This window comes from Asterias rubens, chromosome 7 (assembly GCF_902459465.1).
Source record: "Asterias rubens chromosome 7, eAstRub1.3, whole genome shotgun sequence".
Lineage (NCBI taxonomy): Eukaryota > Metazoa > Echinodermata > Asteroidea > Forcipulatida > Asteriidae > Asterias > Asterias rubens.
The window spans coordinates 18,229,205-18,255,180 of NC_047068.1; the positions used below are offsets into that span (position 1 = coordinate 18,229,205).

Genomic DNA, 25,976 nt, shown 5'->3' on the forward strand with positions numbered 1-25,976 from the left:
CTTTCCCTTTTAGAACTTGTTGAAAGTTCTTACAATCTTCATCCCCAGGGACCACCTCCCCCCCAAATAACAAAAACAGTGACCCAGAAAAACAAAGAAGTAAACATAGTCAGAAGTTGCTGAGTGTTGTTTTCTTTTTGGTGTTGGGGTGGGGGGGGGGTGATTGGAATATTCTTTCAATGAAATGTAGAATTACACTTGTTTACAGCTTCATCCAGAGAAATTGCTTTTTACAATCCTAATCCCCAGGGACTAAAGTGGCTGATATGTTTTTGTATTGGTTTTGCTTTTCTTTCTGGGTTTTTTTTTTTTTTTTTTTTTTTTTCCCCTTTTTTTGTGAGGGGGGAGGGCTGATTGCCGACCATTGTTTCATTTAAGAATGACCATATTCAGGTCAATCGTTGATAGTGTATGTAGGTTGCCTCAACAGTCTAGAGTCGTCTCGGATATCTTGCTTTCATTCCCTCTTCTCCAATCATACTGACATTAGAGGTGCCTCTTTATTCACTAAGTCTGGGAGTATCACATTACCAAAGCCACCCTTTAGAAATACAAGACCTTGCGTCTGAATGACATTGAGTCTGCCACTGTAATGGAGACTGCAACGTTATACACTGGGATCACTGTGGGCTTTTCATACTGCTAGCCTGGGAATTTTATCGCGCGGTTAATATACACATAGTGAAATGAAGAACGAGTATTTGGGTATAGCCGCGTGTGCGTCATCAAAATAAGATTACTATTTGAATGGGGGTTAGTATTGTACTCTGTCACTCAAGAACGCTCAGTGATGGTTTCAAAGGCAATTTGTTCTATTCAGAGATTTCGGGGACCCCCCCTTCTGAAATATTTTTTTGTCCGAGGTATTCAAAGAATGCTAAAAGCTGCTGAAAACAAGGCAATCGATTTTTGAAAATTATCTGAAAGTAGGTCGGTAGTTAAAGGTTTGGTCATCGTCTGGTTTCGTCAATGTAATGCTGATTTACAGGCAAAGCTAATGAGAAAGATACTGATTGTCAGAGGTATTGCAGAATTTTGACAGCTGCTGTTGCTAAGGCAATCACATTTTCTGAAAGAGGATTGGTAGCTTTAACGGTTATGAAGTTAAAGGTGGGGCCATTTTGGTTTTGTCAACGTAAAGTTCAATGGAAGGTAGAATTATCAAGAAAGATGCAATCAAAAGTTTCAGCTTAATACAGAGTCTATTTGTTGATATTACAGCAAAAAAGTGTCACAGTATTTTCATCAAGAACTTTTAATCCATCCATAATGTGCTCATTCGCAGCGGGTAAACCGAATAGCTGGCCATATTGAGGGCAGCATGAAAATAAAACAAAGTTGCCTGCAGACGATCTTCGGAGACTCAAACCACACAAAGCATATTTAAGCTTTTTTATATATTTTCAGTATGGAAATTGCAAATGAAGAGCCTTCTAACAAGAAGTCTAAGATTGTCAAACTAGCGAGCCAATCCTCCTTCAATGATAAACTACAGACTGACCAACCAACAGATGGCAGCATCTTCTATGAGGAGGTAACGTATGAAGCCCCTTTCATGTCGCCATGGTCTGATTTCATTAATTGGCAAATTCTTTTGACAGAGCCCTCCATAGCAAAACCTTGTAAAAACGCAACGTAAAATCAACACTGCAGTACAGAGCCTAAGAAAGCAAGCGCAAAACCAGTCCGAGTCTTGACATACATGTACAATGTACAATACAAAGAAGATTTCCATTGTCTTGTTTGGGTCGAGTCCACAGTATGATGTCACAGTGCTGTGTTTTGATTCTTAGTCATTAGTGTTTTTGATGTTGTATTTTTTGAAATTTAGTTTGCCCACTTTGACACTAATTAAAATGGGTTTTTTTATACATCACAAAATGATTTTTGAGTTTTGCTATTTTGTATGTAATTAGATCACAATTGTTTACCTTTCTAAAAAATGAATAAAGTTAACATAGTCCAAGTTGATCTATAGCGTAAATTGCCAGACTGGGCTCAACACATGCAAGAGGTATTCACCATTAGTATTCACATTTTGAATGATTCAATTATCATTGATAATTATTTGTATCATCTTATTGATTTGAGCTCAGCCTGGGGAGTGGCCCTTTGCTTCATTGTGTGAGCAGCTTAGCAATGACCTGTTCCATCAGTCATGGGAGATACGACATGGGGCAGCCACTGGTATCAGAGAGGTGGTTAAGGTACATGGCCACAGTGCGGGAAAGTCAGTTGACCATCCATTGGACCAAGTAAGATATTGCTAATCAGCTTAGTACAGTTAAGGTGCATTTATCATGTGGCGTGTCGTGGCCGAGCGGTCTAGTTCACCGGACTCTGTTGTCAGGAGCAGAGTGTGGGTTCGATACCCGGTCCTGATACTTGTGTTCTTGAGCAAGGTACTTTATCGTAATTGCTTTGTAAAAGTAAGTCTGGACTTAGGTGCATTCTGCTCTACCAGCCAGGTTCCTAGTGGATGACACCCATGCCTACATCCTTTTTGACTGTGAAGGGGGGGGGGGTGGGGTAACCTTTTTTCAGCCCCAGGAGTAGATGGCAACGTGTCCCTGGTGACAGTTTATTTTGGTGATTAGCCCAAATCATTAAACAGAAGTTGAACTGGTTCAATGAGCAAATAGTTGGGCAGCCGGGCAAACTTCGTTCTGAAAGAGTATTAAGTGAAACTTAGATACTTGAATGTTTCCCACTTTTACGAGGTCTTCATGTATTGGTCCATCACAAAACTGAGTTTGAGCTTGGAGCCTCTTTAATGCAACTTGTCATCTATTACATGCCAAGAATCTGGTTTAAAGCCATTGGACCCTTTTGGTAAACAGTATTGTCCAAGGCCCACACTTCGTGTATCACAACTTCTATATAAAATAACAAACCTGTGAAAATTTAGGCTCAATCGGTCATCGTTGTCGGGAGAACATAACGGGAAAACCCACCCTTGTATCCGCACGTTTCGCCGTGTCATGACATGTGTTTAAAATTAATCCGTAATTCTCGATATCGAGAATTGATATTGTTTTACTGTTTACAAAAAGTAAAGCATTTCATGGAATAATATTTCAAGAGAAGTCTTTCACCACTACCTTCTGTAAACCCTGTAAGTTATATTTACATCTGTTAACTTTTTTTTCTGTACCGAAAGGGTCCAATGGCTTTAAAACCTCTGTCTCTGCACAGTAGGCAGATTTTTTTAAAGTTCATAGCTTTCTAGAAATGGGAGCTGAGCATTAGTAAAATGCATTTCTTTTTTTGTTTGCAGCAAGAGAGTTTAAACCAAATGTGGATGGAGGACATTTCTTTAAGATTACTGTGTGTCTTGGCACTGGATCGATTTGGAGATTTTGTGTCTGATGAGGTAAAATAAAAACCAAAATTAACAAATACAATAAAGAATTTTATTAAATGTTGATTTTGCATTGAGGATAATACATTTTTGTTGGTTTTGACCCTTACACCAATTAAACACTGTGTGTTTTTACTTTTTAGAGTCCTGAAAAAAAAATCCACAGACATGCAAGAGCAGGGCCCAATTTCACATGGCTCTACTTACTGCAGAATTGTGTGCTTCATTGACCATTGTCCGCTTGCACGGCAAGCGCTGAATCTTATGCATGATATAACTTGTTATTCCCTGTTCGTTATCTGTACCATTTTAGTCCCTGCAGAGTTACGGGAAGGATTTTCATACACTCGTTCTCTTGTCTTGATGGTTCTTGTATATACTTTTCTGTGTTTTTTAATTTTGCGTTTGCTAAAGTGAATATATAAATAAAATATCCAATAAGACAAATAGTTCTTATTGATTGTATGTTTACAGGTAGTTGCCCCAGTGAGAGAGACCTGTGCCCGAGCCCTTGGGGTGGTATTACACTATATGACTACTAGTGGTGTGAATGGTGTACTGGGGGTTCTATTACAGCTCTTATCACAGAACCAATGGGAGGACATGACACCCCTATATGACAAACAGTTCTGACAAATAGTTCTTATTGATTGTATGTTTACAGGTAGTTGCCCCAGTGAGAGAGACCTGTGCCCAAGCCCTTGGGGTTGTATTACACCATATGACTACTAGTGGTGTGAATGGTGTACTGGGGGTTCTATTACAGCTCTTATCACAGAACCAGTGGGAGGTCAGACATGGTGGTCTGCTGGGAATGAAATACCTACTAGCAGTCAGGAAGGTACGTTGTTTCACTTCTCAACATTACTTGAATCTTCCATTAAAGACACTGGACACTATTGGTAATTGTCAAAGACCAGCCTTCTCACTTGGTGTATCTCAAAATAACAAACTTCTGAAAATTTGAGCTCAATTGGTCGTCAAAGTTGCGAGACAATAATGAAAGAAAAAACACCCTTGTCATGCGAAGTTGTGTGCTTTCAGATGCTTGATTTTGAGACCTCAAAATGTAATTCTGAGGTCTCAAAAGCAAATTCGTGGAAAATTACTTCTTTCTTGAAAACTACGTTACTTCAGAGGGAGCAGTTTCTCACAATGTTATATACTATCAACAGCTCCCCATTACTCGTTATCAAGTACGGTTTTATACTAATACTTATTTTGAGTAAATACCAATAGTGTCCACTGCCTTTAACCGAAATCTATAAATTCAACACACTGGGTCCATTTTGACTCTTGTCAGCCGCTGAAGTAATATTATAAACCGTTATCCTGGAACCTACTTACTAAGGCCAGTGATGGCTATCCATATCCCAACATCTTGGGTATTAAGATGTTCACAATATAGCCCCAGTTCTGTTTTGTCAATCTGAATAGTCTGGTTTTAGCTTTCTATAAATGTTGTAATTATTATTATTATTATATTTATTCTCTTATTATTTGAAGGAAATGACGGATGAGTTGTTGCCAGTGGTTTTGCCGTCGGTTGTCCAGGGTCTTCAGGATGTTGACGATGATGTGAGGGCTGTAGCTGCAGCAGCCCTGAACCCTGTCGCTGCTGCTCTCATCAGAGTGTGTAATACACAGGTAAGAAATCCAATTCAATTCAGATACACATTTATTTCCATGCTTCTATGAAAAATATCAACAAGTACATGTAACTATGGAGTAAAGCAAAAATAACATGAAGTACATGTAGCAGGAAGCAGGATAAATGTAATAGATAGAGTATGGGGTTGTTTTGATAAGCAGAAGCTTGTAAAAAGGGGTTGTATTAAACCTTAACAAGTTTGAAACTTGTGTGCAATAGTTTTCAACTTAAGTGCCGAAGTTATAACTGTGAGTGGAAATTTAGGGGTAGAACTTTCTGCAATAGTGGGGCACAAAGGGGAAATGTGCTTGTGTTGATACAAGCATGGACATTTTCACGGTCAGAGTATGACATAAGAAAGGTATTTGGCTATAGACCCATTGCATATGACGTCACACTCTCAAAATGGAGGCAGATCATTAGACATTAGCTGTTTTCTGTGCGCGTGACGTCAGTGTACCTGTAGCGTTTCGCATTATGCCGGGGGGGGGGTATTAATTTTTTACACACTACAGAACGCGCCTCCAAGCAATGCGTGTAATTTTGGGTGTCAACTCTCTTTTGTGCATGTTTGTATACGATTTTGACACCCAAAATGACACCAAGGATAGGCACATGTGAGTTTGCTGCGTGTATTGCAAGGGGTCTATAAAGCCAGAAGGCTATGGCAGATTTGTCTTATTGAAAAAAAAAAAGCTAGAATAACAAGCACTTTTTATATAATTTCAAAATGTTCTGCCATTGCTTGTTATTCTATCAATTATACTTTTCAAATGACAAATCGGTGGCGGCCATAATAGACAAATATCTTTCTCATGACATTCTACAATAAGGGAATAAATATGTGCTTGGCTGGTTTTAAACACTCTGTTTTATATGGGTTGCAGTCTGGATGCGATAATTAGCCATTCACCATTCACATTTAGCATCCTGCCTTTCAAATATTTCCTACAGGTATCCACGATTCTCAACACACTCTGGGACACCCTATTGGATCTAGACGACCTGACTGCATCCACTAACAGCATCATGACCCTCCTAGCCTCCTTGCTGTCCTACCCAGTAGTCTTCACATACCACAGTCAGGCCACGACGAGACTGGTACCTAGACTCTGGCCCTTCCTAAGGCATAATATCACATCAGTCAGGAAAGCTGTACTGGAGACACTGTGTACACTGTTATTCGCTGAACGCCAACAGGTAATTAAGTTTACGTATAGAGGTATGAAGTGTACCTGCCGTCGATTTCACCAAACTCTTCCTAATTTTAGAATGAAACTTCGAACTTGGGACAAGTTAATTTCTGTATCCATAGATGTTAAGACGCATTGAACCCATCATAAGTTAGGACAAGTTACTCGTCTTAATTCCAGATTTTGGCTGCAGGGCGATTTCTGCTGAGATCGGTTGCAGGGCCCAATGTCATAAAGCTGTACAGCAGAGAATACTGATTGACAAATTTATTTTCTAAGCAAACTATTGAGTCAGGCACAAGCCACATCAATCCAAACTAAATGTTATTTTGGCTGGTAACCTGTTTATGCTAAGCAATACTAATCTGTGCTAAGGAACTTGCGCTTACAGTCTTTATGAAATGTGGCCCATGTCACACTGGAATTAGACTGAAATGATTATTTTATCGTTTCTGAAAGACTCTGCAAGGGTCCTATTGTCACTTTGTGTCTGATGACGAGTGTACTAGGCAAGTTTTTCTGGACTGACTTTTCTAGAACAATTTGGGAGCGCCCTAAATTTTTTGCTGGCAGCCGGAAGGCTAGAATAAAATATCCTTTTCATCTGTCAACTAACACCTGTAATGTTTATGTAATTCCTTATTACACTTTAGGTTCCTACTAGTGTTTGGCTGCCACCCATTCTGCAGGATGCCTTGAGACACATCTTCCAGCGCTGTATTCTGGAGACCAACCCAGATGTTCTTGCTCTCATTGAAAAGGTATCCGTTATCTGTCCTACTGTTGTCCTACTCTTGTCCTTGACTCAGTCTATGAGTTTGTCTGACCATGTTTCCTGTATTCTTTTCTGTAGGTGTGGGATGCCCTGCTCGAGAAGTCTCCCCTAGGCATCCTAGTCGGAGCCTCTTGTCCTTGACTCAGTCTATGAGTTTGTCTGACCATGTTTCCTGTATTCCCTTCTGTAGGTGTGGGATGCCCTGCTAGAGAAGTCTCCCCTAGGCATCCTAGTCGGAGCCTTTTGTCCTTGACTCAGTCTATGAGTTTGTCTGACCATGTTTCCTGTATTCCCTTCTGTAGGTGTGGGATGCCCTGCTAGAGAAGTCTCCCCTAGACATCCTAGTCAGAGCCTCTTGTCATTGACTCAGTCTATGAGTTTGTCTGACCATGTTTCCTGTATTCCCTTCTGTAGGTGTGGGATGCCCTGCTAGAGAAGTCTCCCCTAGACATCCTAGTCGGAGCTTCTTGTCCTTGACTCAGGCTATGAGTTTGTCTGACCATGTTTCCTGTATTCCCTTCTGTAGGTGTGGGATGCCCTGCTAGAGAAGTCTACCCTAGACATCCTAGTCGGAGCCTCTTGTCCTTGACTCAGGCTATGAGTTGTCTGACCATGTTTCCTGTATTCTTTTCTGTAGGTGTGGGATGCCCTGCTAGAGAAGTCTCCCCTAGACATCCTAGTCGGAGCCTCTTGTCCTTGACTCAGGCTATGAGTTTGTCTGACCATAGTTTCCTGTATTCCCTTCTGTAGGTGTGGGGATGCCTGCTAGAGAAGGTCTCCCCTAGACATCCTAGTCGGAGCTTCTTGTCCTTGACTCAAGCTATTAGTTTGTCTGACCATGTTGCCTGTATTCCCTTCTGTAGTGTGGGGATGCCCTGCTAGAGAAGTCCCCCCGACCATGTTTCCTGTATTCCCTTCTGTAGGTGTGGGATGCCCTGCTAGAGAAGTCTCCCCTAGACATCCTAGTCGGAGCCTCTTGTCCTTGACTCAGGCTATGAGTTTGTCTGACCATGTTTCCTGTATTCCTTTCTGTAGGTGTGGGATGCCCTGCTAGAGAAGTCTCCCCTAGGACATCCTAGTCGGAGCCTCTTGTCCTTGACTCAGTCTATGAGTTTGTCTGACCATGTTTCCTGTATTCCCTTCTGTAGGTGTGGGATGCCCTGCTAGAGAAGTCTCCCCTAGGCATCCTAGTCGGAGCCTCTTGTCCTTGACTCAGTCTATGAGTTTGTCTGACCATGTTTCCTGTATTCCCTTCTGTAGGTGTGGGATGCCCTGCTAGAGAAGTCTCCCCTAGACATCCTAGTCAGAGCCTCTTGTCATTGACTCAGTCTATGAGTTTGTCTGACCATGTTTCCTGTATTCCCTTCTGTAGGTGTGGGATGCCCTGCTAGAGAAGTCTCCCCTAGACATCCTAGTCGGAGCTTCTTGTCCTTGACTCAGGCTATGAGTTTGTCTGACCATGTTTCCTGTATTCCCTTCTGTAGGTGTGGGATGCCCTGCTAGAGAAGTCTACCCTAGACATCCTAGTCGGAGCCTCTTGTCCTTGACTCAGGCTATGAGTTTGTCTGACCATGTTTCCTGTATTCTTTTCTGTAGGTGTGGGATGCCCTGCTAGAGAAGTCTCCCCTAGACATCCTAGTCGGAGCCTCTTGTCCTTGACTCAGGCTATGAGTTTGTCTGACCATGTTTCCTGTATTCCCTTCTGTAGGTGTGGGATGCCCTGCTAGAGAAGTCTCCCCTAGACATCCTAGTCGGAGCTTCTTGTCCTTGACTCAAGCTATGAGTTTGTCTGACCATGTTTCCTGTATTCCCTTCTGTAGGTGTGGGATGCCCTGCTAGAGAAGTCTGCCCTAGACATCCTAGTCGGAGCCTCTTGTCCTTGACTCAGGCTATGAGTTTGTCTGACCATGTTTCCTGTATTCTTTTCTGTAGGTGTGGGATGCCCTGCTAGAGAAGTCTCCCCTAGACATCCTAGTCGGAGCCTCTTGTCCTTGACTCAGGCTATGAGTTTGTCTGACCATGTTTCCTGTATTCCCTTCTGTAGGTGTGGGATGCCCTGCTAGAGAAGTCTCCCCTAGACATCCTAGTCGGAGCCTCTTGTCCTTGACTCAGGCTATGAGTTTGTCTGACCATGTTTCCTGTATTCCCTTCTGTAGGTGTGGGATGCCCTGCTAGAGAAGTCTCCCCTAGACATCCTAGTCGGAGCCTCTTGTCCTTGACTCAGTCTATGAGTTTGTCTGACCATGTTTCCTGTATTCCCTTCTGTAGGTGTGGGATGCCCTGCTAGAGAAGTCTCCCCTAGACATCCTAGTCGGAGCCTCTTGTCCTTGACTCAGTCTATGAGTTTGTCTGACCATGTTTCCTGTATTCCCTTCTGTAGGTGTGGGATGCCCTGCTAGAGAAGTCTCCCCTAGACATCCTAGTCGGAGCCTCTTGTCCTTGACTCAGTCTATGAGTTTGTCTGACCATGTTTCCTGTATTCCCTTCTGTAGGTGTGGGATGCCCTGCTAGAGAAGTCTCCCCTAGACATCCTAGTCGGAGCCTCTTGTCCTTGGATCAGTGTATGGATGTGTCTGACCATGCAACCATCTAAAATACCCATTGAAGCCTCCATGCTGATTGAGGCTAAACATAAATTAAAGGTAAGAAAAACATGCATGGATACTTAAGAGTAAGTTACTGTAAGTATCAAAGATTTTTTGAAAATGTTGGCCCTGACCCAAAAAATGGACTTTCATACTTGATAGACCTTGACCCCAAACTAACAAATGGGGGAAAAAAATCAACAATTTTGTTGCTAATTTTGATGCTTTAAAACAGTGGCATTTACCTTTTTTTAAGGCCCCGTTACCAGAGGACAAGCTTGCTGGCTGGAAGCTCAGGGTGGCGAAAGCAGTGCCCTGCAAGCTTGACTTATTGCGTAGATTTTTTACACTAAGCTTATGGAACCCGATACAAAGATCTGTGCCAAATTTCATGAAGCTGCTTCAGCACAAAAGACAGCTAAGCACAACAAAATTATTCTTACCTGAATAAGGTGTTTATTTAAATACAAGTTTGAAAACCAAAATAACAATATCCTGATGCAAATTTAACATCTATAAAATCGTTGCAGTACCTGCTATTAAAACATAGGATTCGAACTGCCTCTAGCTACCGGACAACCTCGGTAGTCTAGTTGGTAAGACAATGCTCTAGAATTGCAAGGGTCGTGGGTTCGAATCCCACCTGAGCAATATGCTTGGATTGTTTTCACCGAACTCTGAAAAGTACTGAGTGTACTAACCCTGGACGATATCAAAAATTTTGACTGGCGATATATCGTCAGGTAAATATCGCCGATATGACGATATATCGTGAAGATTTTTGAGTACCCTTCAGAGTACCCTTCAGAAGGGGACAACAATGGCTCAATCGCACGCTAAAAACAGTTTTACCGCAAGGACGAAGACAAGACAAACAAAACATGACTGTTGTGTTAAAAAAAAAAAAAAATGGACTGCGTAAATTAGATAATTTGTTTTCAAACCGCCTTGATGAAAATTACTGAATAAACATTACATCCATATTCCATGAAACAGAAAACGTAATATTTTTTTGTTTTTCATCACTGGCTCTGAAGCAATTAAATCATATTTGTACCTCAATCGATTGGAGTGTTGCGATCTCTAAAAACCCATGGAGGAAAAACCTGGTGTCGCTATTTTTATTCCAATGCGTTCACAATCATCACTATACATGTGCATGGATATTCACAGTCGATTCGCTTGTGTTGGTCAACTCACCGTCAACACGACCGATGCTATTTTATATAGCTGTATGGCCAAAACGGTTCCAAATGCAGGAAAGCGCCCTCTGTTGTCCATGATGTACAATACAAGCTCTGTGAAGAAGCAAGATGGCGGCCGACGGCTTTTGCCGCCTCAAGATAATTTTTTTCACGATAAAAAAACCCTCATTTTATTACCGAAATGTAACCAAAACTAGTAAAAATTCTCTTTTGGCTAATACTTTACATTTCTATGACTCTTTTGTGGATTTTAAATATATTACTGGAGGTTTTGATGGTGAGTTTACGGCACCTAGCGAGTTGACATTGAGTTGACGGCAAGTAGTTGGACCCGTATTTTCAGTGCGTCCAACATGGTCCGACATTTCCTGACGACAACGTGGTGATTTCTGGTCAAGGGAATTTCCCCTACAGCTTTGCACCCACGCGTGGGCACGGAAACACTCGGTTCATTCATCCCCTAATAATAACTTATAAGAATAACCGTGGGATCGAGGTGATGGATACTGCTACGTGGTGATTTCTGGCCAAGGGAAATTCCCCTACAGCTTTGCACCCACGCTTGGCCACGGCAGCACTCAGTTCATGCATCCCCTAATAATAAAGTACCATAATAACAGTGGGATTGGGGTGATAGACACTGCTCCGGGTATTCACACAGCACATAAACGGTTCAAGAACGTTGGTCATGCTTCAGCGCTGCAAAGAGAGACCACCATGTCTAGATATGATGATGGTTTACAAGGTATGCGTTCAGCCACAACTTTCATTCGAAGTCGTAAAAGACGGCATCAGCCCTAACAAATCTTATTTACCTGTGAGATTGTAAGAAATCCGTGGGAAATACTCGATATTTTGAAAGATATCGTCTATGAAAAAAAATATCGTCCAGGCTTAGAGTGTACAGTGCTAACACACATTGGTGTAAGGGTAAAACCAAAATTAATGGTTTTTTTATCACCGATGCAAATTTAACATCTATCAAAAAACATTCAAGACTTTTCTGTTTGGGTCAAATTTGTTGACAGGAAGCGAAGGGGCTGAGCAAGAGTTGGAAGAGTCAGCAGACGATTAAGGAAGATGATCGCGAGTATATTGGAGGGGATTCATCACTCAGTGCATCATCAGTAGAGAGAGAAAGTGATGTACTACAGGCAAGAACAAGAGCTGCGAGGTTAGTTATAAAGAGAAATCGGCGGCTACAACTACAACTGTTGATAATCATGTGGCTAAGGATGTCCTATACTTAGTGCATTATGACATAGTAATCCAGCCCTAGCTGTAGCCATAGCTGCTATTTAGAACTCAACCCGAGTCTTCCAGTGATAATTCTAGCATTTTCTTGCACTATGAAACAATGTTGCCCATTTTGGGAAAGCCTCATTAAAGAAAAAGGCCAGAATAAAAAATCCTTTTCCTCTTGCAACTCACACCTGTTATGTTCATGTAAGTCCTTTTCCAAATATTGGGCTTAATTGGATCATGCACAAGCCAAAAGGCATGATAGGGCTGCTGACTGACTCTGGCAGATTAACTGCTCATACAATAAAATTAAGGACCCACGAAATTCAATATGAACACACCCACTCACCAAAAAGGATTTATACTTTCCAAGTTGTCGTGGCTAAACTTTGAAATTTTTTAATGGGGCTTTCCCGTAATGCAAAAGGCTTGTCACCTGAGCAAGTAACATTTACAACTAACTGCTGAACTGTGTAACTATTCAGGTTACTTGGCCGCATTGCTTTGTACATATTTACAACTTTTAGCCTTCGAGGAAGACTTTGCTGGGTTGAACCATCAGGCCATTAACTATTTTTCGCATTTATACCATAGGCTATTTTGGTTGGTAAGTTGTATGCAATAGCTAACTATATTTTCTCATATTTACAATTACTGTGTTACTGCTTACCAGGTTACTTGGTCGCATTGCTCCGTACATCACCAATTCCCAGCTACCTCCAACCCTCAATGCCTCGGAGTCTTTCAGTCAGATCCTTGTGTTTCATCTCAGTAGCAAGTCAGCCATTCAGAGGATGGTTGTGGGACTAGTCCTGGAGGAATGGGCTAAGACGGATAAGGTGAGTCCTGGGTTCGAATCCCACCTGTGTGATTTGCCTGTGGATGTTTGGGTTTTTTCAAAGAGGTTGGGAAAGTTTTGAGTATACAGTGCTTAATTTTCATCGATGTGAGGGGGAAAAAGTATCATAAGGACGAACCTAGTTTCAGAGTGTGAAATAACGCTTGTTATTTTCCAACCACTTTTTCTTTTTGTCCGAACCAAAGCGCTCAGTCAAATTGTCCCAGCAAACATACTAATAGCTTTTAAAATATCACCACAGTTTATTGGATTGTAGCGTTTGATTTGCTGGCACTGCAAAAAATTAGGAAAATCCAAAGATTGTTCTGGGTTTTGAAAAGCATACGCTATTAGTCTGTGAAAAAAATATGCATTTAAACACATCAGTTAGGCACTGGACACTATTGGTAATTGTTCAAAGACTAGTCTTCTCACTTGGTATATCTCAACACACAGTATGCATAAAATAACAAACCTGTGAAAATTTGAGCTCAATTGTTCATCGAAGTTGCGAGATAATTATGAAAGAAAAATGCTTGATTTCGGGACCTCAAATTCTAATTCTGAGGTCTCGAAATCAAATTCCTGAAAATTAATTCATTCTCAAAAACATCGTTATTTCAGAGGGAGCCGTTTCTCACAATGTTTTATGCTATCAACAGCTCCCCATTACTCGTAACAAGTAAGGTTTTATGCTAATAATCATTTTGAGTAATTACCAATAGTCTCCACTGCCTTTAAAAACCTTCTCAGGATTTCCAGTGCCCAGACTCAGTTAAGACCAAGCTGCTGGAGGTGCTGTCCAGCACCATGTATTTTGATGAGGTGTCAGCGCCATTCATGAAGATGCAGTCAGAGTGTAAGGTTCGTTCATGTAGATAGCATGTTTGTTTATTTGTTTGTTTAGATGATCTTCCTGTCAAGGGAACTTGGCAAACTTCCACAAGCTGGCAAAACAGCAAATATCTCTTGGTTTAAGGTCTATGATTATGAATTGCACAAATCAAGAAATTGTGAATCAATAAACTAGACAACAATACTTATTCTAATCTTTGTGTGAAATCAGCTGTTAGCTCAGTAGGATTCAAACTCACAACTTTGAGATTGCAAATCCTGCAGTCTAACCACTGGACCAAGTGCAAATGTTGATTATACTCCCACCATGCAACGCAAGTTCTAGTTATTATTATTGAGTATCCTGTATTATTGCTTGTGCTCATTGTCTGCCCACTATTCTGCAGATGCTTGTGACTGCTTGGTGTAATGCTAGGAGAGACGTCAAAGCTAACCAGTTTCCAGGGTGAGCTTATTTAAAAGTTTATTTGTTTCAAATTTCATATAAACTTCTTTCTTATGTATGGTGTACATAGCCAACAGTTATGGATCATGGGTAGATGTCAAAGCAAGGGCAGCATTGGTGACTATGTGGGGGTCTTTGATGTCACCAGAAAAATGGACTAGTTGTTCACTCTATGTGGCACAAGCCTGTGCCGGTTTCACAGTAAACCAACCATTCATTTGGTTACAAGTTTACATTTTGATGGTTTGGATTGCCGTAAAAAAGAGTCTATCGAAAGTGCGGTGAAGCGCAGACAACGTAGCAATCACAATGTACACAATGCAGGATACTGTCCCTGTTCCTATTCTCGTTACTTTGAACACGAGATGGCATTATGCAAATTACAGTTTTTCCCCTTGAAATTTATTGTAATGTCTCTAGGAGGGACACAGCATGTATGAAACAAAAGTTTTGATTTTGTGTTTGTTAACACAGCGCCTTCACCCCGTTGAGCAAGCCAGTGCCTTATGTATCTGAGTCTATCCAGGGACAGCTATCCCATCCAGGAGGTCTGCTTAGTCCTTTCCTGTTAAGTCTAGATACTATGATGTCTCTAGGAGGGACACACTGTGCGTACAATAAGAGTTATAATTCTATGTTTGTTATAACAGCGCCTTCACCGTTGAGCAAGCCAGTGCCTTATCTGAGTCTATCCAGGGACAGCTATCCCATCCAGGAGGCCTGCCAGCCAAGACGACTCAAGACATCCAGCAAAAATGCAGACAACTTCATTCAAGTATAGAGGAGATCAATGAAGAACAACAGCGGCTCAGTATCAGGTACCAACTGCTCCGTTATTTTTTACAAACATGTGAAACGATAATAAAATCATGTTGAGTGCCACGCTAATTTCATGGAGCTGCTTAAGCATAACAGAATTATGCTTACCCGGAATAAACTTACCTAGAAGCTCACATTAGCTCCTTGAAATTTTGAGCTCCAGGGGTTACCAAAAGGTGGAAATACCATTATTTATTTATTGTGTATTGTGGCCGAGAGATCAAATGCACCTTACTCAAGCTCCAGTGTTTCTGTTCAGCAGAGTGTGGGTTAGAATCCTGGTCATGACACTTGTGTCCTCAAGCAAGACACTTAGAATCCTGGTCATGACACTTGTGTCCTCAAGCAAGACACTTAGAATCCTGGTCATGACACTTGTGTCCTCAAGCAAGACACTTAGAATCCTGGTCATGACACTTGTGTCCTCAAGCAAGACACTTAGAATCCTGGTCATGACACTTGTGTCCTCAAGCAAGACACTTAGAATCCTGGTCATGACACTTGTGTCCTCAAGCAAGACACTTAGAATCCTGGTCATGACACTTGTGTCCTCAAGCAAGACACTTAGAACCCTGGTCATGACACTTGTGTCCTCAAGCAAGACACTTAGAATCCTGGTCATGACACTTGTGTCCTCAAGCAAGACACTTAGAATCCTGGTCATGACACTTGTGTCCTCAAGCAAGACACTTAGAATCCTGGTCATGACACTTGTGTCCTCAAGCAAGACACTTAGAATCCTGGTCATGACACTTGTGTCCTCAAGCAAGACACTTAGAATCCTGGTCATGACACTTGTGTCCTCAAGCAAGACACTTAGAATCCTGGTCATGACACTTGTGTCCTCAAGCAAGACACTTAGAATCCTGGTCATGACACTTGTGTCCTCAAGCAAGACACTTAGAATCCTGGTCATGACCCTTGTGTCCTCAAGCAAGACACTTAGAATCCTGGTCATGACACTTGTGTCCTCAAGCAAGACACTTAGAATCCTGGTCATGACACTTGTGTCCTCAAGCAAGACACTTAGAATCCTGGTCATGACACTTATGTCCTCAAGCAAGACACTTAGAATCCTGGTCATGACACTTGTGTCCTCAAGCAAGACACTTAGAATCCTGGTCATGACGCTTGTGTCCTCAAGCAAGACACTTGACCATTATTGCGTTGTCCTACGGATGGGATGTAAAGCTGTATAGGTTCGTTGCGTTGTATAATGCACATACAGCCAGTTACAATTAAGAGAAGAAGTTGGCCTTGGTGTTTCTAAAGGGTGGCTGCTGAATTTGTGTATTGTGGCCGAGAGATCAAATGCACCTTACTCAAGCTCCAGTGTTTCTGTTAAGCAGAGTGTGGGTTAGAATCCTGGTCATGACACTTGTGTCCTCAAGCAAGACACTTAGAATCCTGGTCATGACATTTGTGTCCTCAAGCAAGACACTTAGAATCCTGGTCATGACACTTGTGTCCTCAAGCAAGACACTTAGAATCCTGGTCATGACACTTGTGTCCTCAAGCAAGACACTTAGAATCCTGGTCATGACACTTGTGTCCTCAAGCAAGACACTTAGAATTCTGGTCATGACACTTGTGTCCTCAAGCAAGACACTTAGAATCCTGGTCATGACACTTGTGTCCTCAAGCAAGACACTTAGAATCCTGGTCATGACACTTGTGTCCTCAAGCAAGACACTTAGAATCCTGGTCATGACCCTTGTGTCCTCAAGCAAGACACTTAGAATCCTGGTCATGACACTTGTGTCCTCAAGCAAGACACTTAGAATCCTGGTCATGACACTTGTGTCCTCAAGCAAGACACTTAGAATCCTGGTCATGACACTTGTGTCCTCAAGCAAGACACTTAGAATCCTGGTCATGACACTTGTGTCCTCAAGCAAGACACTTAGAATCCTGGTCATGACGCTTGTGTCCTCAAGCAAGACACTTGACCATTATTGCGTTGTCCTACGGATGGGATGTAAAGCTGTATAGGTTCGTTGCGTTGTATAATACACATACAGCCAGTTACAATTATCGTTGAGAGAAGAAGTTGGCCTTGGTGTTTGTAAAGGGTGGCTGCTGAGATGGTCTCATAATTAAAACATTTCAAAAGCCTGTATTCAAATGTTTCTCTTTGTTTAAGCGCCTTGAGTACTACATGTCTATTGGTAGATTTGTGTGCTATATAAACACTTGTATTATAATATTTGTTATTTATTTTTAACATACCTCCTGAAATTGTTATCTTACATGTAGTTTTAGACCTTTTTGTCAATAATGACTATCGCCTCCGTATTTAAACAAAAAAAGTTTACTAGTAAAGATATAGAATATAATGAATTGGTTTTTAATGTGTGATAAAGATGAGACAAGGGTCATCACAAAGCAAATGAAGAAAAACATTAATTATCTTGATAACATTTTTGAAGATGATATTTGATTTATGTATTCAGGACCCAAGCTTGCCTAGCCTCGGCCATTATTGCATTGAAGTCATTACCTGACCGACTCAACCCAGTCATCAAGCCACTCATGGACAGCATGAAGAAAGAGCAGATCCCTATCATGCAGGTACATACATGTAGCAATCTCTCTTTTTTGTTTTAAATTTTTTTTTGTGCAAGTCGCCAGACATGAAAGGCCTGAAGACCACTTCAAGGTGTGGGCTACAACTTTTGTTTTTCCAGAGGCCGTTGCTACCTACTCCTAGGGCTGAAACAGGGTTACCCCTTTTACAGTCCATACGGATGTAGGCTTGGGTATCATCAGTCCGAAGCCTGGCCGGTAGAGCAGAAAGCACTACCTCCCCAATTTTACATAGCAAGTGTTATGACCGGGATTCAAACCCACACTCTGCTGATCAAACACCAGAGCTTAAATCCGGTGCTCTTAACCGCTCGGCCATGACACTTCTTCAACAGAATTAACCATAATCCCACCCCCAAATTCCCCATTAATCCTTTTCTTATATGCTGTGTTATGGCGGATTGGTCAAGCACATTAAACTCAAGCCCTGGTCCCGGCTTCGTAAAGCTGTTAAGCAGAAAATACTTCTCAACAATCTGTTTGCTTGAGTTCGGCACCAGTCTCAACAATTGAATGTTGACTGGTAACCTGTTTTTGCTAAGCAAGATTTTCCTGTGCTAAGCAGGTTTTTGTGTTTACATGCTTTATGAAATCGACCCCAGGTGTTTCAACTCCCGGTCTTAACATTTGTGTCCTTAAGCAGCACACTAAAAGCTATTTGATTTGTGGGTTGGAAATGGACCCATTTGTTGTGTAATGCCTGTAGAAGAACTGATGCTCTCGATCAGCATCAGCAGAGTGGGGGTTCAAGTCCCGGTCTTGACATTTGTGTCATTAAAGCAAGACACTGAACCATGATTAGTTTGTGCTTCAGATAGGACGTACATTGTGTAATAAAGGAACACATTACACTTATATACTGTTTTTTAAAGAAGAGGCTTGCCCAGGTGTTTTCTTGTGTGCTTGGCCACATCCATTGTAAACCATTACAGGGTGCTTTGTAAATAAATGCAGTTCATGATAATTTACGTTTGTCGGAAATTTATGTTCATTGACAATTGGGACTCCAATTGAACGAGACTATTGCAGTCATTAGACCTTGCATTGTCTTATGTGGTATTCACATTTTCACAATATATCGGTTTTGTGTTTTCAGAGTCGAGCAGCAAACAGCCTAGCCAGTCTCCTAGAGCAATGTGCCCAACGCTCACCCTGCCCTACCCCCAAAATCATCAAAAACCTCTGCAACAGCCTCTGCTGTGATCCTAATATCACACCCAGTGCCACCCAGCCCATTGGATCCCTAGAGCTCTTGACCAGGCAGCCGGGGTTTGGGAGGGTGCCTAGCTCAGGGTGTTTGTCGGTGCCTGGAGGCTCCAGACCTACCTCTCCTCTACCGGGTGCTGTCACCACCGCACAGTGTGATAAGAGGCTTGGAATACTCACACTGGCAAAACAGCAGCATGTGAGTAATGGATGTTAAGTTCGCACAGGGGATAAAGAATACTTATTTTGGGTTTTCCAAAAAACACAGATGTGTGATAGCACTGTATAGACCTTTATCATGCTGACTCCATCTTGGTCATGTTCCTCGTATCGAATAACAATAATGAATGCTAATAATCATTTTGCAAATAGGAACCAGACTATTTTGTTCTTCCAGCCTCGGTTTGGTAACATTGATATCAAGGGGGAAATTCAAGATGGCTGCACTGTGATAAAGGTCTATCCTCTCCCGAGTTCTGTGAAAACAAAATAATAGACTTTTTATTACAAGGGTGGGAATACCAACTAGACCACTGAGATTGCCCAGTAGCATGTACATTGTGTAAGCAGTAACTCATTTGAAGAGAGGTTTGCAGTAACACCATATGTGGATATCTCTTTTGAGTAGTATTGGTTCTGAAAAGAAGGTTGACAACTGAATGTTTGGATCAGTATGCTCTGATCATCTTCAGGAGAATGCGGGACTCTGTTGCTGGAAGCTGCTTATGTACTGCCTCGTAGGAGATTAACTGGTGACAACAGCCAATCTCTCTCATATGAATATTAGTTTAACGTATGTGATTACAAATTGCACAAATCAAGAAATTGTTCTTATTCTAGTCATGGTGAAATTAAAGATTACCTCGGCCAAATTCAAACCCACAACCTTGTGATTGCAAGTCTTGCAGTCTAACCACCCGACCACGGTGATAACGTGATAGGCTTTGAAGTTTCAAGTCTTGGCCAGGTTTCTGTAATGAGTAATCCACCAAACTCCGGCAAAGCTATTGGAAGATTTTCTGTGGTCATGCTTCATGATCAAGTAACCATTTTCTTGTGTCTTCCATTTACTGTCTTCAGATAGCAGCAATAACAGCTGCCAATCGTCGTGCAGCTTATGCCCGGTCCCGCAGCAAGGATACCAGTCTCTCTGAGGCAGGCCTTCTCTTGGACCCTACCACTTTCACCGAGGGGGGAAGCACACACAACCAGCTGCAACGTCGAGGGGCAAGGTTTGCCCTGACGACCATCGCGAGACACTTTGGTGCAGATTTGATCGGTTGCTCCAGCAAACTTTGGGAGTTGATGACGTCTTTACTACAAGAGCATTTGCATCCATCTAAATTTGGTAACATAAAAATTGAACTTCAAACCCTGTTTTATAATGTGCTATTTTAAGGTACAGATCAACTTTGCTCAAAGATAAATTCAGTTTTACAAGTTTGAGTGAAATTTCGTATAATGTGTTTTTTATGCGAAATTGCCTAACATCAAAAGGCCGGACGACGCTTTGAAGGTGAGGGCTACACTTAACTGTCGCCAGGGGCTGTTGTCACCTACTCCTGCAGCCGATTTCACCAAATTTTACGCAACTGCGTAAGTCCACTTGCGCAACGTTTAGGGCGCAACTTATGCCACAAACGTTCCGCAAGTGGACTTACACAGTTGCGTAAAGTTTCGTGAAATCGGCTGCTGGGGCTGAAACAGGTTTACCCCCTTTACAGTCTGTAAGGATGTAGTCATTGGTATCATCCAATAGGAGCCTGGCTGGTAGAGCAGAATGCACTACCTTCCCAACGTTTTACACTGCACTTACGGTTAAGTGCCTAATACTCAAGGACACAAGTGTCATGAGGGTATCAAACCCACACTCTCAAGGACACAAGTGTCATGAGGGTATCAAACCCACACTCTGCTGCTGACATCACCAGGGCCCAATTTCATAGAGCTGCTTAAGCAAAAAAAATTGCTGAAGCAAAAAAATCATTGCTTAGTAAAATCAGATTACAGGCCAAGACTCCACTCAATTGTTATGCTGAGTAAATAACAGCTAAATACCAGTCACAAGCAATGTATATGGCATGACATTTTTGCCAGTAACATGTGAAAAATAAGCGAGCTATTTTCGTGCTTTTGCTTAAGCAGCTCTATGAAATTGGCCGCAGAGCTTGGGTCCAGTGAACTAGACCACTCGGCTATGACATGCCACAAATATAGCGCATCAGTGAACCAAATCCAACTAAGCCTTTTGCCTCGATGGATAAGTGACACAGAAGACCCATATCTTTTTTCACTCCCGCCCTTTGATAACTAATGTCACTTATGTATGCCTCTACACCTTCAGACCCCATTTTACTCCAGGAGAATGATGAACTGGCTCAGGATCTCATCAATACACTACAGGTCTTTGAGGTTCTCTGTCCAGCTGTGCATCCAAGCCTTCATCTTAAGGTAAGGGGCAGTAACGTGTAGAATATCTACACCTCACTGGTCTTCAATCTTTAATGGTTAGTAACATGTAGAATATCTACACCTCAATAGTCTTCAAGTTGTAAGGATTAGTGATGCTCAAACATTATCGCCCCATTATAGGGTGTCATGGCCAAGTGGAATTAAGAGGAACATCAATTCCTACCTTCAGCTCCCACCCTATTATTGGCACTTATGCTGGTCAATGTCTAATAATAAACAAGATGACTACAGGGATTACTTGAGAGAAAAAAGGCATAGACCACTCATTGCAATGGCATACTTTGACTACCCTTACCCCTTACTTAAATCTTGTTTGGGGGCGATTTTGCATAAAATAAAAAAAAAATAAAGAAAAGCAAGCTAATAATAATGCATTTATAATGCACCATCCATCTAGAGTACAAGACCCTATTCTGAGGCGCAGCACAAAACATATCCAACAAAAGAGAAGTACCGAATAGGCTTACAAATATAATTATACAATGAATAGTCTAATAATGTTACAAGCTTGGTGATGTGGAGTTAATTAAATGAGTTTTCAGCAAGTTTTTAAATAAGTGAAGAGAACTACAGCATCTAATGTTATCAGGTAAAGTGTTCTAAAATATAGGAGCACAAGTAGAAAAGGCCCGATTATCAGCTCACCTGGATTTTCATTATACAGTTTGTTTCCAATTTTCCAGCTGACAGCACTACTCCCCAACTTGATCCAATGCCTCCAGTATCCCTACACCTCAGTCAGACACATGGCATCCTGTTGCCTGGGTGCTCTAGCCAAAGTCTCTACCACCCCAACCATGAACTGCATCTTAGAAGACGTCCTCCCCATGCTAGGGGTAGCAGACAATGAGATGCAACGAGAAGGGGCGACTGAGGCGCTTATGTGTATCATTGAGAACCTTGGGATGGGCATTGTTCCTTATATCGTCCTGTTGGTTGTTCCACTTCTCGGGAGGATGAGCGACCAGGTGGAGTGTATACGACTGACGGCAACGCACTGCTTCGCAACGATGATTCGTCTCATGCCACTTGAGGTGCATTCAATTTTAAATTCAAAATTCAAAACCGTTACTTAATTTTTTTGTATTCATCCTTAAGAAAGGCAATTGAAATTCAGTCAGATTTATTTTTAATGCTGTCTTTCTATACGATAATACACAGTTATGTAGAAGTTACAAAATAACTTTATTATGAGGTATGATTTCGTAATGTTTCAATAATAAGCAGCAAATTAATAACAACTTTACACTTTCGATCTCTGGCTGTGCTCAGTGGTCATAATGGATTGTCTGCCAAAGGCACCCTTGCATGCCTGCTTCTCGAACATGTTTTAGCCATGTCCTTCGTAATTCAGTTCTTAGCTGTGAGTAAGGATGACTAGCCCCCCAAATTAATACTGTTATTATTATTAAACAGGCAGGCATTCCAGATCCACCGGCCATGGCCGAGGCCCTGGTTGAACAGAAGGCTCGGGAACGACACTTCCTAGAGCAACTCCTGGACAGCAAAAAACTAGACAGCTACAAAGTACCTGTTCCTATAGACGCAGAGCTCAGGAAATACCAACAGGTAATATTAATTATAGATGTTAAATTTGCATCGGGATAAAGATTATTAATTTTGGTTTTTACCCATACACCGATGTGTGTTAGCACTGTTTACTCAGTACTTTCCCGAGTCCTGTGAACAAATATCACAGGCATGTTACTCGGGTGGGATTCGAACCCACGACCTTTGCAATTCTAGAGCAGTGTCTTACCAACTAGACTACTGAGATCGACGGGTAGCTAGAGGCAGTTCGAATCCTATGTTTTTCGCAGCGGGTACCGCAACGATATAATAAACGATTTTAAATTTGCATATACATTTGGTTATTACTCTTAATGACAATAACAGCCTTTGGTTGGAAGCCTAGTGTAAAGCATTTAAAAAAACATTTCACTTTGAAGTTAGTGAATAAGAGCTTTTGTATACCCCAAACTTTGAATCTGTGAAGGGTATTTCTATTGGGGATTATTCTTCCTGCATGGACATATTCGCTCTGGATTTTCGACCATATCTCAAAAACGCAACAACCTTTTGAAATGAAATGTTAGTTTTATTGTGTACGTCTACATTGATATACACGTAGGATTAAAACAATTGAATGGTTCCAAAAACCAAAGGTATACTTTGCTTTTGAGAAGCAGTTTAAAATAATACAAAATTCATTGAAGTATGTCAATAACTGTGTGTCTGATTTGATTAAAATTTCTTCAACTATTGTTCAGGATGGTATAAACTGGCTTGCGTTTCTCAACAAGTACAAACTTCACGGGATTCTGTGTGATGACATGGGGTTAGGGAAGACTCTACAATCTATCTGCATCATGGCTGGTGATCACCACCTCAGGGACATAGCATTCAAAGTAAGTAAAGCACTCTCCTCTCACCACTGTGACCTTTATTCTATGCGATGACATGGGGCTAGGGAAGACTCTACAATCTATCTGCATCATGGCTGGTGATCACCACCTCAGGGACATAGCATTCAAAGTAAGTAAAGCACTCTCCTCTCACCACTGTGACCTTTATTCTATGCGATGACATGGGGCTAGGGAAGACTCTACAATCTATCTGCATCATGGCTGGTGATCACCACCTCAGGGACATAGCATTCAAAGTAAGTAAAGCACTCTCCTCTCACCACTGTGACCTTTATTCTATGCGATGACATGGGGTTAGGGAAGACTCTACAATCAATCTGCATCATGGCTGGTGATCACCACCTCAGGTACATAGCATTCAAAGTATAAAGTTTTGGCATGCTCTGACCGCCTTTAGGAGAATGCTGGACCCTGTTGCTAGATGTATTCTCCTGAAGACAATCAGAGCAAAGTGCATACTTTTCAGAACCAGCACTACTCAAAAGAGATTTACACATGGTGCTACCGTAAACGTCGCTTAACCGTATCATTATAATTCCTGCTTGAGGTAGTTTCTTCTCAGAACCAACCCTTCTCCCAAAAGAGTTGTATACATGGTAGTAACTGCTAGTTTACTACTTTAGTTTTTCTTATGATGTGATTTCTTTGTATTCTATGCAGAAAACGCAGCATGCAGAGGTTGCTCCATTATCATCTATAGTAATCTGTCCCCCAACCCTGACGGGACATTGGGTTTTTGAGATTGAGAAATTCTGCTCGCCGCAGTATCTTAATCCTCTACACTACACTGGACCACCAACTGAACGGCAATTGTAAGTTACAGATAAGTGAACCGCCTCCTGCCCCTTCCATCCCCACCCCAACCCGCCCATCTTCATAGTAATATAGTATGATAGACCCCTTGCATATGGTATATTGTAGCCTAGCGGATAAGAGCACCGGATTCAAGCTCCAGTGTATATGTTCACCAGAGGGTGGGTTCGACTCCCGATCATGGCACTTGTGTCCTTAAGCAAGACACTTGACCATTACTGCTGCGTCCTGTGAAGTGAAGTTCGCTTGACCCCTCGGCCTACACTTCTTAAACCTCTGCTTACCCTTGTTCTTAAACCTCTTTTACAAATAACAGGTTACGCAGTAAGGTAAAAAGACACAACTTGGTTGTTGTGTCCTATGACATAGTTCGGAATGACATCGACTTTTTCAGGTAGGTGCCGTCACATCATCACCCCCCAACTAGCCCCCTCTTTAAAGAAAATGTGTCACATTGGTAATTGTTAAAGACCAGTATCCACACTTGGTGTGACCTATAACATGCATGAAATAACAAACCTGTGAAAATTCAAGCTCAGAGACATTGGAGTGGGTAAACTGTTTTCAAACATTTAGTTTTGGACTTCAGAGATTAAAACTAATCGTTTACTCATTTGTAACAAACTACTGCAATTGAAGCAAAAATATTTCAAAGGGAGTTTCCTACCATGACCATCTTTATACCATGTACACTGCGTGTAAACTTGTGGACAATGACATTTTTACTCTATTTATCAATAATGTGCACACCCTTTATAGGGCTTTGCATCTGTTTATTTATTTTTGGTTTTGGGTCAGTTTGTCAGTGCTTCACTTAATATGCGACATTCACAGTCAATTTCAGAATCATAAAAGTTGTGATAGAGTCTTAAATTCATGTCTGTCTGTTGTTATTTTTTTAGGACAATGCAATGGAACTACTGTATACTAGATGAGGGCCACATTATCAAGAATGGGAAGACAAAACTAGCAAAGGCCATCAAGCAGCTGAATGCAGCTCATAGACTTATTCTATCAGGGACACCCATACAGGTATTGTACCCAGTGGTACCCAGATTGGGTTTGGGAGGATGAATGGGCTTAAGTTATCGAGCAGCTGCCTGAAGTTCAAGACTCATTCTATCAGGGACACCCATACATGTATTGTACCCAGTGGCACCTAAATTGGGTTTGGGAGAGTGAATGGGATACAATTACTAGATGTATTCTTCCAGGGACACTTAAACAGGTATTATACCATGTGTTGTGGGTACCCAGATTAGGGTGTGGAGAGTGATTATGCTAAAATGACTGGACTTGTTTTGTTAGGTGCACCCATACAGCTATTGTACCCAGTGTTTGGAGTTAGGTGAGTAACATGGGCTAAAGTTCTCAAGCAGCTGAGTGCAGCTCAAATACTTATTTTGTCAGAGACACCCATATAGTTATTGTACCAAGTGGTCATGGTACCGATATTGTAAGTGGGGCTAGTGAATGGGATAAAGTTACCAAGCAGCTTAACTGC

At 41.6% G+C, this 25,976-nt stretch overlaps 1 protein-coding gene across 1 annotated transcript in view; it reads left to right on the top strand.

Moving 5' to 3' along the window:
• The window catches only part of LOC117292476 (TATA-binding protein-associated factor 172-like), a 38,448-nt gene that overhangs the window by 4,579 nt on the left and 7,893 nt on the right, over positions 1-25,976 (top strand). The window contains exons 6-28 of the mRNA XM_033774525.1: positions 1,408-1,534; positions 2,097-2,255; positions 3,278-3,373; positions 4,026-4,202; positions 4,868-5,008; positions 5,967-6,212; positions 6,859-6,966; positions 9,473-9,622; positions 11,799-11,944; positions 12,686-12,851; positions 13,604-13,714; positions 14,092-14,150; positions 14,801-14,968; positions 17,423-17,540; positions 18,652-18,960; positions 19,842-20,109; positions 21,106-21,212; positions 21,917-22,267; positions 22,650-22,802; positions 23,504-23,641; positions 24,320-24,471; positions 24,789-24,866; positions 25,375-25,504. Of these exons, the coding sequence (XP_033630416.1) occupies positions 1,408-1,534; positions 2,097-2,255; positions 3,278-3,373; positions 4,026-4,202; positions 4,868-5,008; positions 5,967-6,212; positions 6,859-6,966; positions 9,473-9,622; positions 11,799-11,944; positions 12,686-12,851; positions 13,604-13,714; positions 14,092-14,150; positions 14,801-14,968; positions 17,423-17,540; positions 18,652-18,960; positions 19,842-20,109; positions 21,106-21,212; positions 21,917-22,267; positions 22,650-22,802; positions 23,504-23,641; positions 24,320-24,471; positions 24,789-24,866; positions 25,375-25,504 (3,658 nt within the window). The remainder of the gene's footprint in view (positions 1-1,407; positions 1,535-2,096; positions 2,256-3,277; positions 3,374-4,025; positions 4,203-4,867; positions 5,009-5,966; positions 6,213-6,858; positions 6,967-9,472; positions 9,623-11,798; positions 11,945-12,685; positions 12,852-13,603; positions 13,715-14,091; positions 14,151-14,800; positions 14,969-17,422; positions 17,541-18,651; positions 18,961-19,841; positions 20,110-21,105; positions 21,213-21,916; positions 22,268-22,649; positions 22,803-23,503; positions 23,642-24,319; positions 24,472-24,788; positions 24,867-25,374; positions 25,505-25,976) is intronic.